This window comes from Chelmon rostratus, chromosome 11 (genome assembly GCF_017976325.1).
Source record: "Chelmon rostratus isolate fCheRos1 chromosome 11, fCheRos1.pri, whole genome shotgun sequence".
Lineage (NCBI taxonomy): Eukaryota > Metazoa > Chordata > Actinopteri > Chaetodontiformes > Chaetodontidae > Chelmon > Chelmon rostratus.
In genome coordinates this window covers 17,095,552-17,111,035 of record NC_055668.1, presented here as the reverse complement: position 1 = coordinate 17,111,035, position 15,484 = coordinate 17,095,552, and the positions used below count along the sequence as shown (strand labels likewise).

Here is a 15,484-nt window from a genome sequence, read left to right as displayed (position 1 = left end):
TCTATTCCATCCAACCTCTCTGGCTTTACAAATAACCAAGTGGTTCACTCCACACTTAAAATTTGGTATCAATTTAGGAAGCACTTCAAATTTAAGTAAGCATCTACATTAGCTCCTTTATTGAGGAATCATTTATTCCAATCTGAATTTACAGATTCAACCTTTTTTGCATGGCATAATAAGGGCCTGAAATGTTTTCAAGACTTTTACAAGGATGTTAGTTTTCGCAGCTTTACAGATCTCTCAAGAGAATTTCATCTCCCACCCTCCCGTCTCTTCCGTTACTTCCAAATTTGACATTGCGCTAATGCTTCATTTCCAGCTTTTCCATCTCTACCACCAAATCTACAATGGGAGGAACTTCTAACTCACGATCCACTTCAGAAATCACTCATCTTCAAAGTTTATAATGAAATCCTGTTTTATGATTGCTCACTAGTTACCAAAGTCAAGACTGCTTGGGAACAAGAACTGGGTCTACATCTGGGAGATGTCTGGTGGGACACTGCTCTTAAGAAAATTCACACTAGCTCAGCCTGTGCTCGTCTCACACTTATACAGTTTAAAGTATTGTTTAGAGTCCATTATTCCAAAACTCGATTGTCACAAATCTATCCCAGTATCGCAGATAATTATGACAAATGCCATGCTTCACCTTGTAATTTAACTCATATGTTTTATTCTTGCTCATTACGCTCTCGTTTCTGGCAGAATTATTTTGATACCATGTCAAAAATACTTTCAATGACCATAAGTCTCTCCCCATGTCGCTATATTCGGGTTCCCAGAAGACCACAACCGGTTTACCTCTAACCAATTAGATATTTTTGCCTTTACCTCCTTACTGGCAAGACGCCATCTTCTGGGAATTCTGATAAATTTTACAAGTGGCTTCCCTTTTAAACATTCTTTCGCTCTCTGCAGTGTATGCCTCCTGATTGATGGACCCCAACCTCCTTTCCTTCCTATCTTTATCATTATTATTTTTTATTTCTTTTTTGTTGTTTTTATTTTATTTTATTTTTATTTTTTATCACTATCATTATTTCTACTTGTACATTGTTTGTTTGCTGCCCGTTCATGTTCCTGTTGGCCCACAAATACAAAAAAGAAAAGGAAAACATTCTAGGAGACGGACTCTATGTCTTGCTTTTCATTCCTCTTGATGCTTTTTGTGGTGTCATCAGCACTTTCAAGTGCCCACTGCTGTCTGCTGATACTTCACATTTCATTGAATGACACAATGACGACTACTCTGACCTTGAAAGTGTCAGTAGAGTTTGTCTTTGCATGTGCTGTGTACGTAGCTCTCATCATAAAGTAAGGGATCTCCATCCAGCAGACCTCACACACTCTGCAGCTGACCTGAGATGAATGTGATATAGAAGAGGGTCTAAACTGAAATTCACATACTGACACCCCAGAGAGACTGCATCAAATACTCTAATATTAGAAATGTCCATTCCACATAGAAAAGCTGTGTGCCATGTTTTAACAAGTGTTTCTGATTTACAGGAGGCCCTGCTGGAGATGGGGGAGCATGTAAGATGAATGATGACCTGAAGATTAAAGACTATGATGAGTGGACACATCAAGATACACAACCTCCTCTAGAAGAAGTACTGAAAGAATCATTTCCCTGATCCTTTTTGTACATGTTTATGGTGCCTCTGTTTTGTTTTATTTTTGGAAAGCAAACATGTCTGAAAATGTGTATATTAAGTTGGCACCCCTTAAGTCACTGACTCGCCTGATGACGTTTTCAAAAGTCAAGGTGGTTTGCCTTCTGATGGTCTTGACACTGACGCTTCTCATTATGGCTTCCTACAACCTGACGTGGGACAGGATAAGACTTCCCTTCACCACCTCACCCGATCAGGTCAGGCCTGGGGTCGTCCAGTCAAACACAGCAGCAGCTGAAGTTTCCTCTCAAAACAGTTTAATAGACATGAAACAGCTGGTGGAGATCATTAACTCCAAACTGGAATACACACCCAGGAAGGTGCCTGATGAAAAAGATGTCATTGAAATGGACTCTCATGTACGTAAGTCTGTGGAAAATGGTGTAATTAATTTTTGTTTCACATTACAAGACCAGCAATGATAAAAAATAAAACATCTTAAAATCAGCCTGACACCTCTGCGGTTTTGGATGGTTAAGTAAATAGTAGGTTACACTGGATATCACAGTTACAGCGGTAGCTAGTCAGTCGGTTGAATAACAATTAGTGCTATGTGTCAGTGTCCAGTGAATGTCAGACATATGAATGTCTAACAGAGGTTTCAAAACAACATAATGCAACTCACAGTAACTAACAGTGGCCAAATGCTGAAGGTGATGATGCATCAGTTGCAAAGCTGCAAAATCATGTCATGTGGCCCTAAATTATGGAGGTTTTGACACTTTTTACATCATGAGAACTTCTAGCCACTTGCATAACACTGTAAAATATAAGAATTCAAGATTTAAATAGTAGCTGCTCACTGTGACAAATGGAACTACTCTGTATTGTACTATATTACTGTTATTTTGTCCTCCCTCTGACTTGTCTAATATTGTTTTGTTCCTCTCTGCAGTTGTTCTCTGTAATTCCTCGCCATTTCCTGCCTGGTGTCAAGAGCCCTTGCTGGTATGAGGAGATCTCCAGTGAACGCAGCACTGATCCATACAGGAATAACCACTATTGTCCTGGCTCACCAACCAGAGAGACTTTGTGTGACATTATGAGGCCAAACTTCCACAAGCACTTACAACACAGAGATGGCAAATTGTTTCGTTTGCGCTGCTTGCCGTACTTCTACATCATTGGCCAACCAAAGTGTGGCACAACTGACTTGTACTCCAGGCTGCGAATGCATCCAGAGGTCCAGTACAGCATCATAAAGGAACCACAGTGGTGGACCAGGAGACGCTGTGGTGAGTCATCAGGAGGGGGACGGTATTTCAAAATGTTTTGATGAAGTTTGTGGAAGCTAGCTGATCGATTGAAAGATAGCTAGAATTGAGGATTGAATTCACACAAAAGAGAGAAGCAGATGGCAGAAAATATACTAATCTTGAACAGTGAATAGTTTCAACGAGAATTAATCAGCAACTGTTTTGATTATTGACTAATGTCCATTTTATGGTTTTAAGCTTTCAAATGTGAGAATTTTCTGCTTACAGTAAAAGTCAATATAGTAAATTGAATGTTTTGGGGTTTTGCACTATAGTTTGGACAAATCAAGACATTTATCAATGTCACATTCTGCTCTAGGATATTGTATTGGGCATTTTTCTCTGTTCTTTCCGTTTCATCCCTAATTTCGAGGAAGGACGTGAAGTCTGTTTTATGTGAGAAACTTTTATGCCATAAGGCTTATCTTGAGTAGTACTGCTCTGGAAAATAAACGATGTCATTTCAGGACCTAAATAAACAGGACTAATTAGTAGTATAGTTTGTAGTAAACCAACCAAGTCCTCAGTTTATGAAGTTATTACCCCTAAACTGATTTCTTCGCTCACTGAAATCCTTCCCAATATATTTGCTGTATTTTACATGTTGTTTTTTGCAGCCCTAACTAGAGGAATTTGCAATAAAAAGAGCAAGTTGATCAGATAAATTGCTGGTCTGAAAGCTGGAAAACTAACCTACCACGACTAAAGACGTCCTGTAGCTCCTTCATGTGTATAAAAGAGTATATAATGAGTGATATTTTGTGTACCTGGGGGGCAGGTTATACCCACATCCAAAGTGCCTTCAAAGGCATTTTTCCTGTGGAAGATTACCTGGATCTGTTTGACAAGGCAGCCCAACACATCCAAGAAGAAATGACTCGAAATTCATCTGGAGACCACCACATAACCCAGTTTGTAACAGGTGAACACATGTAAACACATGTTAAAGTCTTTGTGTGTGTGTGTGTGTGTGTGTGTGTGTGTGTTGGGGGGGGGTTATTGGTATTGTTAGTGTCCACTGTGCAATCAGCAATGAAGACAGCGTCAATGTAGATGGCTGCTCCTAGGTTACTCAGGATGTCCATCACCGCCGACTGGAAGACATTGGTGAATTCTTGTACCCCTGGGGCAACCACACATATGCTTCGCCTTTAAGTGTGAATGCTGTCTATATGTGGTTTGGCCAATCTTAGGGGAGGGAATCCATTTGCCATATCAATGCATGACAGACTGGTGCTGTTGGCAGTTGGTCACTTGTTGAGAGCCTTGAAGCTGATCCATCCAACATTTCCTCTATAGCTCCTGGGTTCAGCAGATACTGCCGGTCTGGGGATTGCACTCCTCCTTCAGTGATGTCAACATATTTGGTTCCCAGATCCCCACAGTCATTCTTGAACCATGCCACATTTGCTGTTGAAAATTATTTGCCTCTCCTTCTCCTTCCCAGCTGGGGAGAAGTCACTTTCTTGAATTTTTTGCTGGGTTATGGATGTGATGTCCACTGACCTGTACCATTCCTTCCATCCATGTTCGTCTTGGGTCGGCCTTATATGGACCAATCCAGTGGTGCTGTGTTGGTTGGCTTCTCAGCGGCTTTCTTCGACAGTCATTACTCTTATTTCCTTTTTCCCCCTGGGAACTGTTGCTCCAAATCCCATCTCTTTAAGGCATGGTAATTTCACTGGCTGGCATCTTCAAAAAAGTGACATCTCCTCAGTGTGCTGGACTGGCAGTGGCTCCTTTTGCTGAGGGTTATTGTCGTCGTCAATGGAGATTTCCTTGTTCATCTCCTCTTCTTTGTGCTCTGAGTCTGAATGCTAAAGCCAAGCTGACATCTGTGTCATCCTCCCTTTCTCACTGATCTGGTCTGCCACAATGTCAACTCTCCAAGCGGCCCTCCTGCTGGTCATGGCACCATCCTTTCTCTAGATAGGCCTCTGGATGGCGTGGGCTTTGGTTGGCAGACATCTTGCCCCCAGATCTTCCTCGGAGCCTCAGGGCCAGGGTCCCATGGATAATCCTCCAAGGGATTGGCTTGCCCCGTGGCCTGCAGCAATGAAAATGAAGGTCTTGGCCTGGAGGTTTGCTGCTCCCAAGGGCATCCTATACTGGTCCTGAGTCCTGCTCCAGGCATTGAAGGCAGCTGAACTTGAGATGCAAGTTTCCCTAGCCCTGTCACCTCCTTAGCCTTCATAGGTCGCAACTTCTCAGGTTTGGTGAGGACCTCCTTGCTGGCTGATCTTTCGCTGCTTTGCATGGTAGCCAGGAGTAGTAGTTCTTGGTCTTAATCCATGCAAGTGATGACCATGATTTCCTTGTTTAAATCCCCCATTCTGGGCATCCACAAGTAAAGCTTCAAAACTCCCACAACTGCCTTCTCAATCCATCTTTGCACACCACAATTCATCTGAGTTGCATTTCATTTTCCCTATAGATACCCCTCTCCAGTGATATCAACATCTAGACCTGGAAGTCCTGGAATCCTTCAGCCACCGTGACCGTTGCTCCATTAGTCACCATGACCTGTTTCTTCTCATAGGACTCACCATCTTGGCCCTTCAGCCCGTCCTTAACTTCCTCTTTATACTCCTCTCTGGCTTATCTGACCAGTCCTTTTCTGAACGTGCCATTGTAGAGCATAAGGCTGTCTTTGGTGAACACAATCAGACCATCGGCATTAATGTCACATGGGCTTTCAATCAAATGGCAGGCCTTGATTCCAGAGTGATGGAAAATTCTGCCCCTTCCCGCCTGGACTGGGCATAGAGAGGGTGCTAAATCCTCTTTGCTCATTGTGAGCACTGTGGGTGACTTAGAACTTCCTCCTTCTTTTCTCTTAGAGTCTCTCGCTGCTGCAGGCTGTGATCCTATATCGAGGTGACCTTCTCTGTAGCGCTGCACCCTTCCTTCTCCCTCTTCAAACCTATGCACAGGCTGCTTAAATCCTTTAGTAAAGTTTACTCACAGTTTAAGTGTACCAGCTTTGTCACTTTGGTCTGCATTTGGGTTCAATCCCTTGTTCGTCCATGACACAAATTTGACATCAATGCTTCCCAGTTACCCTGAGGAGTGCAGAACTTTATGTTTTTTACACGATGTGGTTCGTGCAAACACTTTATTTTATGAATTTTAAATAAGACATACATTTTCGTTTATAATCAAGTGATCTTGATGAATTACCATCATTCTAAGGTCAGATTTGGTCAGTTTTACTGGTGAAAGCATTCCAAGAACATGATTTGTTCAAGAACAGTTGAAATTTGATAATACAACATTCATTTCTGTTTTTAAAATTTCTAGCTCTGATATATAGTGTAATTTTGATTATTTTGATAAACCATACCTGAAAACACGTGTAAGTCCTACATACTGGACCTTTAAAAGAACAGTTTTCACCCAAGGTGGCACTGAATTTATCAATGTCTTGACAGTTGAAGCCAGTGGCGCCATTATGTGGGACAACCAAGTCTGGCGGTATGTTCACAGAGACAGGAAGGAGACAGAGCCCGGTTTTCTGACCCAGGACTTCATCCACGCACTGCAGCCTGGTGCCAAACTCATTATCATCCTGAGAGATCCTGTAGAGAGGTACTGTCAAAAAATCCATCCACTCATCTGCCTGAAAAGACACAGATTTGACTTTCTGTGCTGAAACAGTTTGGTTTGGCTCTAATTCCCTGTAATTTCTAATTGTTGCAGAACATTTTGTTTTAATTCAAAATGCCCTTTCATGGTTCCAACTGGCTTACACCTCTGTTTCTTTCTGTTTCCAGGCTTTATTCTGACTACCTGTATTTTAGGAGGGACAAAAAGACAGTAAAGGACTTCCATCAGAAGGCCATGAAGTCTGTCCAGTTGTTTCAGTCCTGTCTATCTGAATGGTCACTTCGTTCCTGCGTCCACAACATAAGCCTCCTCAGAGCCATGCCGGTAAGATGAAATGATGTTCTCACTTTTAACTGTCTGAATATCAATATACATCAGAATAATGACAACTTGTACGCCTGTATTTAATCATACACAACAGCAAACAACCTAGTTTCCTCTCTGAGAATTTGCACCTGTCCTACAAGTGGTTGTAAATGGATATTAATGCACTGATGAGCGTCTTGTTCTGTGCAGGGACAAGTATAACCAACTAGCTGTCCTGTGTCACTTCAGACCCTTCAGCATATTTTCTATCAGGCAGTGCTCCCACAGGACTGAGCCAAGTTATAAGCTCTGTCGGTTGTCACCTCTATTCTCAACATGTAGATGACAGCACTGTTATCCTGAGAGATTTAGGACAGTAAAACGTGACAATCAGCTGGGCCTGAAACCATTGAGAACAGAAACACAATCTCTCAAAAATAATTCATTCGATTGTTTCTGTTGACTCTTCTGTTCTGAATGAGATGAAGATGAGGGTTTTCACAGTCTGTTAAAGCTTGCGCCACTCTGCTTGAGAATCAAAGCACAGTGTTTAGTTTCAGTGTGTGTCAGGTGTCAGTGCATCTGGATCAAATAACTTTGACTCTTAATTTTGCCATTTAATAACCAGGAATTAAAGGCATACTATGGAGGAGTTTCCTACAACAAAGTAAAGACTCACACGAAGGTAATCTCTCTCAACCATAATTTATGACCCATGAGAAGTGTGGGGGGGATCTATTTATTTGATGCGTTTGCACAAATTTGCTGTGTGTTTTTTCTCATTCATACTGAATATGCCCAACATACTTTCTCTATAATCTAATCATATTTTTTAACTAAGTTGTGAACCAACAGTTTGTTTCTCAGTGTATCAGTTCTGAAGTTCTTGGACCTGTTCACTACACTCTGAAAAACATTTTCATTGATTCATCTGCAATTTGGACATATACTGTGTGGGTTAATTAGTAATGATCCTCGGGTGTGCAGGTGGCCATGTCCAGCTCAGCACAGAGACAAAGACACACAGACAGGGAGCGAGAGAACACACATGAAACACAAGGGAGGAGACACAAAGGAAACACAGGGGGCTGGCAGGGAGAAACTGCCAATCCTGACACACAAATATTTTGGTCTCTTCAGGACTGTTGTGTAGTTGTTGCTTTGAAAGCTCACAGGATATCAGAGACCACTGTATACCTTTAACAGTATCTGTCGTGATTAAGTTATTTTGAAGTGCATAACTGTGAAAAGAAGAGCTATAGGCTGACGCTTGCTGCATTCTACATGTTATTGAACAATAACCAACAATGTATTTACTTACAATGTAAGTATTTTGCTTTGAATACTTTGCAGCTTTCCTGTCTGTGTCCCATTCTTAATATTACTTCCGCCGCTGACGCGAGTGGCAGCCTCTCTAGCAGCTCCCTGTGATCTTCGCACTCTTTTGTTTTTCTTTTCTTCCTCTGTCTGGGTTTCTTGGAAAGTACTTCTCTATCCTATGGATATGGACTCTTCAAATTCAACGCAGACACTCGTTTTTTCAAGGAACTTTTTAATCGCCTTGAGAGCAGAGTCCCGCTTCGGTGTGGTCTCGTGTTTACCTGTGGACATAAGGAAGCCGTACCGGGGCTGCAGAGCCGGCGCTATGCTAAAAGCAAAGCGGCTAGCAAAGAGGTGGAGATTCAAGCCTACGGTGCCTTCTATGATCATGGGAAACGTGAACTCTTTACCGAATAAGATCGGCGAACTGGCTGCGCTGACGATGAACCTAAAGACCTTCAGGGAGTGCAGTTTACTGTGTCTCACTGAGACGTGGCTAACAGCTAGCATCCAAGATGCAAGGTGGAGCTACCGGACTTCAGCACAGTCAGAGCGGACAGAGACACAAGAGCCTGTGGGAAGCGCAAAGGAGGAGGACTCGCACTGTATGTGAACAGACGGTGGTGCTATCCTGGGCATGTGAACATTAAAATCTCCAGCTGCTGCAGGGATATCGAACTCATGGCTGTAAGTTTACGTCCCTATTTCTTGCCAAGGGAGTTCAGTCACGCCATTGTTCTCATTGTTTACATTCAGCAGCGCGCCGACGCGGAGGCTGTGTGTGACGTCATCCACAGCGCTGTGGCCAAACTTCAAACACAGCATCCTGAGGCCCTTGTGCTAATCTCTGGGGACCTTAACCATGTCACTTTGGACAATACACTGGCAGCTTTTCAACCGGTACGTGGACTGTAACACCAGGGGGAAGAGGACAATAGATCTGATGTATGCAAACGTGAAGAATGCACACAGAGCCATCCCCCTGCCAGCACTGGGGAAAGCAGATCACAATCTGGTCCTGCTCAAACCTCACTACATACCAAGAGTGAGGAGACTACCAACAACAACACGCTCATTCAGGAAGTAGTCTCCTGAAGCTAAGCAGGCTCTGAAAGACTGCTTTGAGACCACAGACTGGGAAGCACTGCAGGGGTCTCACAACGAGAACATGAAGGAGATGGTTGACTGCACCACAGACTATATTAACTTCTGTATGGACACTGTTGTTCCAGTAAAAACTGTACGCTGCTTTGCCAACAACAAGCCCTGGATTACCAGTGACATCAAAGGACTTCTGAATCAGAAGAAGAAAGCCTTCAAGGATGGTGACACACTGGAGATCAAGAGGGTACAGAAGGAACTCAGAGTCCAGCTCAGAGAGGTGAAGGAGCAGTACGGAAGGAAATTAGAAGAAAGGATGCAGAACAACAACATGAGGGAGGTGTGGGAGGGGATGAAGACCATCACTGGCTGCAGCTCCAAGAAGGGTGCCTACATTGAGAGGGATGTGGGGAGGGCAAACCAGCTCACTCACTTCTTCAATAGATTTGATCACCCCAACCCATTCACACCTCTGAGCACAGCAGCCCCCACCCTCTTACTCCCGCAAGCCTTCACCAACACAGATGAGGACATCTCTCCTCCTCCCCTCACACCACCCACGACAATCACAGCAGCTCAGGTCTGTAGTGAGCTGAAGAGGCTGCGCCCCAGCAAAGCCGCAGGTCCAGATGGAGTATCACCACGACTGCTGAAGGCCTGTGCGAGGGAGCTGGGACACCCCCTTCAGTGCATATTCAACCTGAGCCTGGGACAGGGGAGGGTTCCCCAGCTGTGGAAGACATCCTGCATCATTCCAGTCCCGAAGAAACCACATCCTGGGGAGCTGAACAACTGACGTCACACGTGATGAAGACCATGGAACGGCTGCTGCTCCATCACCTGAGGCCACAGATCCACCACGCTCTTGACCCTCTGCAGTTTGCTTACCAGGAGTGGAGGATGCCATCATCTGCTTCACCGATCTCTCTCTCACCTGGACAGAGGCAGTGGTGCTGTGAGAATTACTTTCTTTGACTTCTCCAGTGCCTTTAACACCATCCAGCCACTGCTCCTCAGGGCCAAACTGACAGAGATGGGAGTTGAAACACACCTGGTGGCATGGATTACTGACTACCTGACTGGCAGACCTCAGTATGTTGGTTCACACCTAGAAATACCCGGGAGTGCAGCTGGACGAGAAACTGGATTCAACTGCCAACACTGATGCTCTGTGCAGGAAAGGACAGAGCCGCCTGTACTTCCTCAGAAGGCTGGCATCCTTCAACATCTGCAAAAAGCTGCTGCAGATTTTCTACCAGTCTGTGGTAGCGAGTGCCCTCCTGTACGCAGTAGTGTGCTGGGGGAGCAGCTTAAAGAAAAAGGACGCAGCACGCCTGGACAAACTAGTGAGGAAGGCAGGCTCCGTCGTTGGCACAGAGCTGGACAGTCTAACATCTGTGGCAGAGCGACGGACACTGAACAAGCTCTTGTCCATAATAGACAATCCTGATCATCCACTGCACAGCACCATCTCCAGGCAGAGGAGCAGCTTCAGTGACAGACTGCTGTCATTGTCCTGCTCTACTGACAGACTGAAAAATCGTTCCTCCCCCACACCGTACGGCTCTTCAACACCTCTCGGGGATGGTGACAACAATAATCAACACAACAACTCCGAACCCACTACACACTTACACCGCACAGCATGGACACACGCACTTTATCACACACACATCCATATGCTGGACTCCATCACACACAGATCAAAATGCTGGACTTTATCACACACACATCTATATGCTGGACCCAAGTGTGGACAATCCGACTATTGCACACTGTTATTTTGCACAACTGCACTACTATGCACATATTTACCTGCTCGAATGTTTATCCTGTGTGGCGAGCGGACACGATGACACAATGGGATAAGGTACAGCTGTTAAGTTTGGAAACAGCCCAAGAGAGCCAGACAACGCCACCCTGGGAATTTCACTCAGGGAAATAGTTAATTTGGTACCAACACAAGGCACTCAGGTTCGTTCTACTTGAGGCAAGAGACGTGGTTCTGGGTAAATTATAATGTTCTTTATTACATTATTCAATAAAAATATCTTGTAAAAAAATACCATATATTCAGGACAGGAAGTGAAGGAGGGATGGTGACAGGGCTGGAGCTTACCAGTGGGGGGGACTGGGGCAATAAGGTGAGAGGGATCCCAGGAGAGAAGCCCCCCGGTCACTCGTGACACTCACGCACAAACACACAAAGGTGAAAACGAAGACCAGGGGTTGCACGAAACACAAGAAGGGGGACACCACCACCAGGACACCAGGACCGCCACCATAAGCTTCCAGCACCTGAAAGGGAGAGGGGAAATTAGTGGGGTCAACTCAAATGAACCAAATCAAATGAACACAAAAGAATAAACAAAACTCTCAAGGGTTGGCAACAACCAAATACACAAATTAACCAGGTTAACAAAATAGTTAGCCAAAGATAATTCAAAATTACAGTTCAAACAAAAAAAAGAGACAGTTTAACAACTTAATTTTAAATAAGACAAATTGCAACTTAGTCAGAAAATGGCATAACCAAAAATACCAAAGCACAATAAATGAAAAGTAAATTAATTCACTTAATAAATGAATCAAAGGATGGGAAAGGGAATTAACCCCACAGCTTGCACAGATAAAATATGGTTTTAAAGGAACCAGGCCACCGAGTATGTCAGTCCATGCTTCTCAGCCTTAACTGCACAAGTCTGCTCTCCAAGCTAACCACCCATGCAATATAACAGCAGTGTTGATGCCCCCAACAGAGCAAGGCAGGGAGGAAGCCACGCGAAAGCAGGGCAAGGTCGGCAGTAGCGTGCACCAGGCAGAGAAGAACAGGGCCAAGCAGCGAGCCAGACCGGGACCAACGCATGAAGCAGCAGGCACGGACAGAGCAAGCAGAAACCAACATATAAAATAGAAACAAAACAGAGGCTAAACCAACAGAAAGCAGATGGAGACAAAGCAACGCAAAATAGAATCAAACAGAGACAAAACAGCAGCGGTTCCTGACAAGCAGCATCACACAGCCCACCAGTAGTATCTGCCAGAAAAACACAGAAATAAACTAAATTATTAAATTAAATATGAAAGACAAACTAAATGCTAATAAGGACAGCAGAGAGACAGGATGGCATGTGCGATACATACCGATCGGCCGCATCAGACCACATGTGGGAGAGGAGAGGGGAGCTTCATGTTAAGCAAGCTGCGGTAGCAGACAGTGGCTGCAGATAACCCAAGCATGTCAAAACGGGGATTCCCACGAGCTGCTATGTCGGTACGGCGTCCGACAATCTGACTCTAGAAACAAACAGCGGCTGATATAACAACGTGCGCAATAAGGCGAACTCAAACAAACTAAGGCAGCTACTGCCACATTACCTGCACCAGCAGCGGTGAGGGGGAAGTGAGGCGACCAGGAAGTAGGCGGGCCTCAGAGCCAAAGAGCAAGAGAACGACAGATGAGCACCGGCCCTCTTTATAGAGTGGCCTCAGGTGCCGATTGGCTGATGAGTTAGAGGGAGAACAAGATGGCACACTCACTTGCAATGAGAGCAGGGAGGCTGCAACTCATCCTGCTACACTGTATTACAGATGTTTATCCTGAATAGACAGATGTTAAGACGTTTATCCTGGATAGCCTACTTCGTTATTTTTACTTCACTATTTTTTCTTATATTGTTATTTTGTATTTTGTAGTGTATCTTTACCTCCTACTTGAAAGTTGTTCTTTACTAGTGGGTTGATCTCGACTTGTAAGTTGTTCATTCCTTGAAAGTAGTTCTTGTTCTTTTTTTGCATGCCCTTGTGTGTCCACCTTTTGAGCTGCTGGAACTGCAAATTTCTCTTCGGAGATAAATAAAGTATCTATCTATCTATCTATCTATCTATCTATCTATCTATCTATCTATCTTCTTATGACTAAAAAAGATAATAAGAATCATTTCCCAAATAAGCTGTAGCTTTTAGCAAACAAACAGAACTAAATTGTGTGTTTGTTGGCAACTATTTGTGAGTGATTACAGCAGGATGGTGTGTGTCTTGACTCAAAATAAACTTCAGTGAGTATGTTCATCATAATTTAGGAACATGTCACCCAGTACAAGAGTGTGGCTCATTGCTGTGTAGTGAAAAGTTATTTGACAATGGTGGAGCTTCATGACACAGAGGTACAAGCTCCAGTATATCACACACAATTCTTGTTAGTACAATCAGTTGATTGTTTTGAATTTGATTGTCCTCCACAGGTGAAGCTTCATGTGGGGCTATACGTTATCTTCTTACTGGACTGGCTGACAGTTTTCCATCGGGACCAGATTCTAGTTCTTCGACTAGAGGACTACTCAGCCGACCTGAGAGCGACATTACAGAAAGCTTTTGATTTTCTGGGTCTAAGTAAGAATCTATAAAGCTACAGCAACATGCTGTTTGTGTCTTAAATCTTTTAAATATCAGGCTAAAACAGCCAATATCTTCCTGGCTGTGTCCCGTATTCATCTGGTTGATTCTGCCTCGTCTTCACTTTTGTATTGAACTGGACTCCCACCTCCCCTCCTCCCTGCAGGTCCTCTGTCAGTGGAGCTGGAGGAAGAACTGATCGAAAAGCATGTGTCAAACAGCCGACGGGTGAAGGACAGAAAACTAGGTCCTATGTTTCCAGCCACCAGAGACCTCCTCAGGGAATTTCACCAGCCCTTCAACCATAAACTGGCCAGTGTGTTGGACAACAATGCCTTCCTCTGGAGTTACCCCTGAAGGGATATGAGCGTGGATGAAACATGGACGGCTGTGAATGAACACATGAAACCCTTAAAATAGATCAAATTGATGGAAATCATGTGGGAATGGTTGGGTGATTTGACATTTTGAATAAAGAAATATCCCCTGTCCCATTAATAATTAAATAAAAAAAATATTTACACTTTAACAACACAGTACTCACTTGAAACGGGTACATTTCGTAATCACTGGGCACACGTCTGGGGAAAAGTTATCAAGGAACATATTGACAGCTGAGATATTTCAGAACTAACAAATAAAGTGTTAAATCCAAACTCATACTGCAAACTGTTTGAACTTAAATTCTAGAAGAGATCTCAAAGTGGTCCTGAAACGATTTGTCCACAATTGATCATTCACTTATATTTATCAAGCAAACCTTTGTCTCCCCTTTCTCAAATGTGAGGTTTTGTTGCTTTTCTGTGTTTTATTTAATTGTAAGTTGAATATCTTTGGGTTTTGGATGTTGGATGGTCATACTAAATATGCAGTTTGTAGATGTTGCCTTGAGTTGTGGGTGATTTTGATTTTGGCATGTTCCCCTTTTTTCTGACATTTGAGTGGCTAGACAAATAATTGACTGGGAAAATCAACAAAAGATTAATTGACAATGCAAATAATTGTTAGTATAATATAATACTGTCCCAAAGGTTCCCAAAAATGCCAAAAGTCTTGCTGAATTCTGGGGAAATGTGCCTAAAATGATTCACATGCAGTATATTGACAAGATTTCTATGTGACTGAATGTTGCAGTGATAACATGCAGTCTCTGGTGTGAATATTTCGCTTGGTGTAAACATCATATATAGCTTCAATGCATACAGTATAAATGACACTGTCAGGCGGTGTATAATAAGTATTTAAACACGTAAGTGTTTGTCGTGTTTCATGTAAGTGTTTCTTGTTGCGTTACCTTGGTTCATGTCCATGTCTGTGCTACCTTGTTGTCTGTGATTCCTTGTCCCACGTTCCCTTGCCACAGTCATAGCCATAGCCTTAGTCCTGTAAGTGAGTGTTCTTTGTTGTGTTTTCTTTGTTCATGTCCACGCCGTGATTTAAGTGATTTCCCTTGGTTTGTCTTTGTTCCTGTCCGTGCCATGTGTGAGTGTTTCCTTTTATTGTCGCTAGTCCTGCCACGTTTTGTGTTAGAGAGTTTCTTGTGCTGTCTTAGTCTTGTCCCCAGCTCCATTGTGTCTTGTGTTCATTCCCTGTGTTGTTTCATTGTTGTGTGACTCCTTTTCCCAGAGTGTGTCTTTATCATTGTTCCCAGAGTTTTGGTTTTTGTTGAATTATCTTTGTGTTTAATAAATTCTCTTATTATTTTGAACCAAGCACCCCCACGAGTCTGCATCTGGGTTGTACCCATAGATTCCTTAGATTCCCCTTAAATCCCACCTTCCTGATAAGGTCAATATGAGGGTGGTTGTTTAAACCTGC

At 43.4% G+C, this 15,484-nt stretch overlaps 1 protein-coding gene across 1 annotated transcript; it reads left to right on the top strand.

Moving 5' to 3' along the window:
- Nucleotides 1-1,655: 1,655 nt before the first annotated feature.
- LOC121614110 (carbohydrate sulfotransferase 15-like) lies at nt 1,656-14,117 on the top strand. Its single transcript, XM_041947889.1, has 7 exons — nt 1,656-2,041; nt 2,578-2,917; nt 3,717-3,860; nt 6,370-6,526; nt 6,712-6,868; nt 13,516-13,663; nt 13,833-14,117. The coding sequence occupies exons 1-7, from the start codon at nt 1,700-1,702 to the stop codon at nt 14,021-14,023; spliced, it is 1,479 nt and encodes a 492-aa protein (XP_041803823.1). The 5' UTR covers nt 1,656-1,699; the 3' UTR covers nt 14,024-14,117.
- Nucleotides 14,118-15,484: the final 1,367 nt, after the last annotated feature.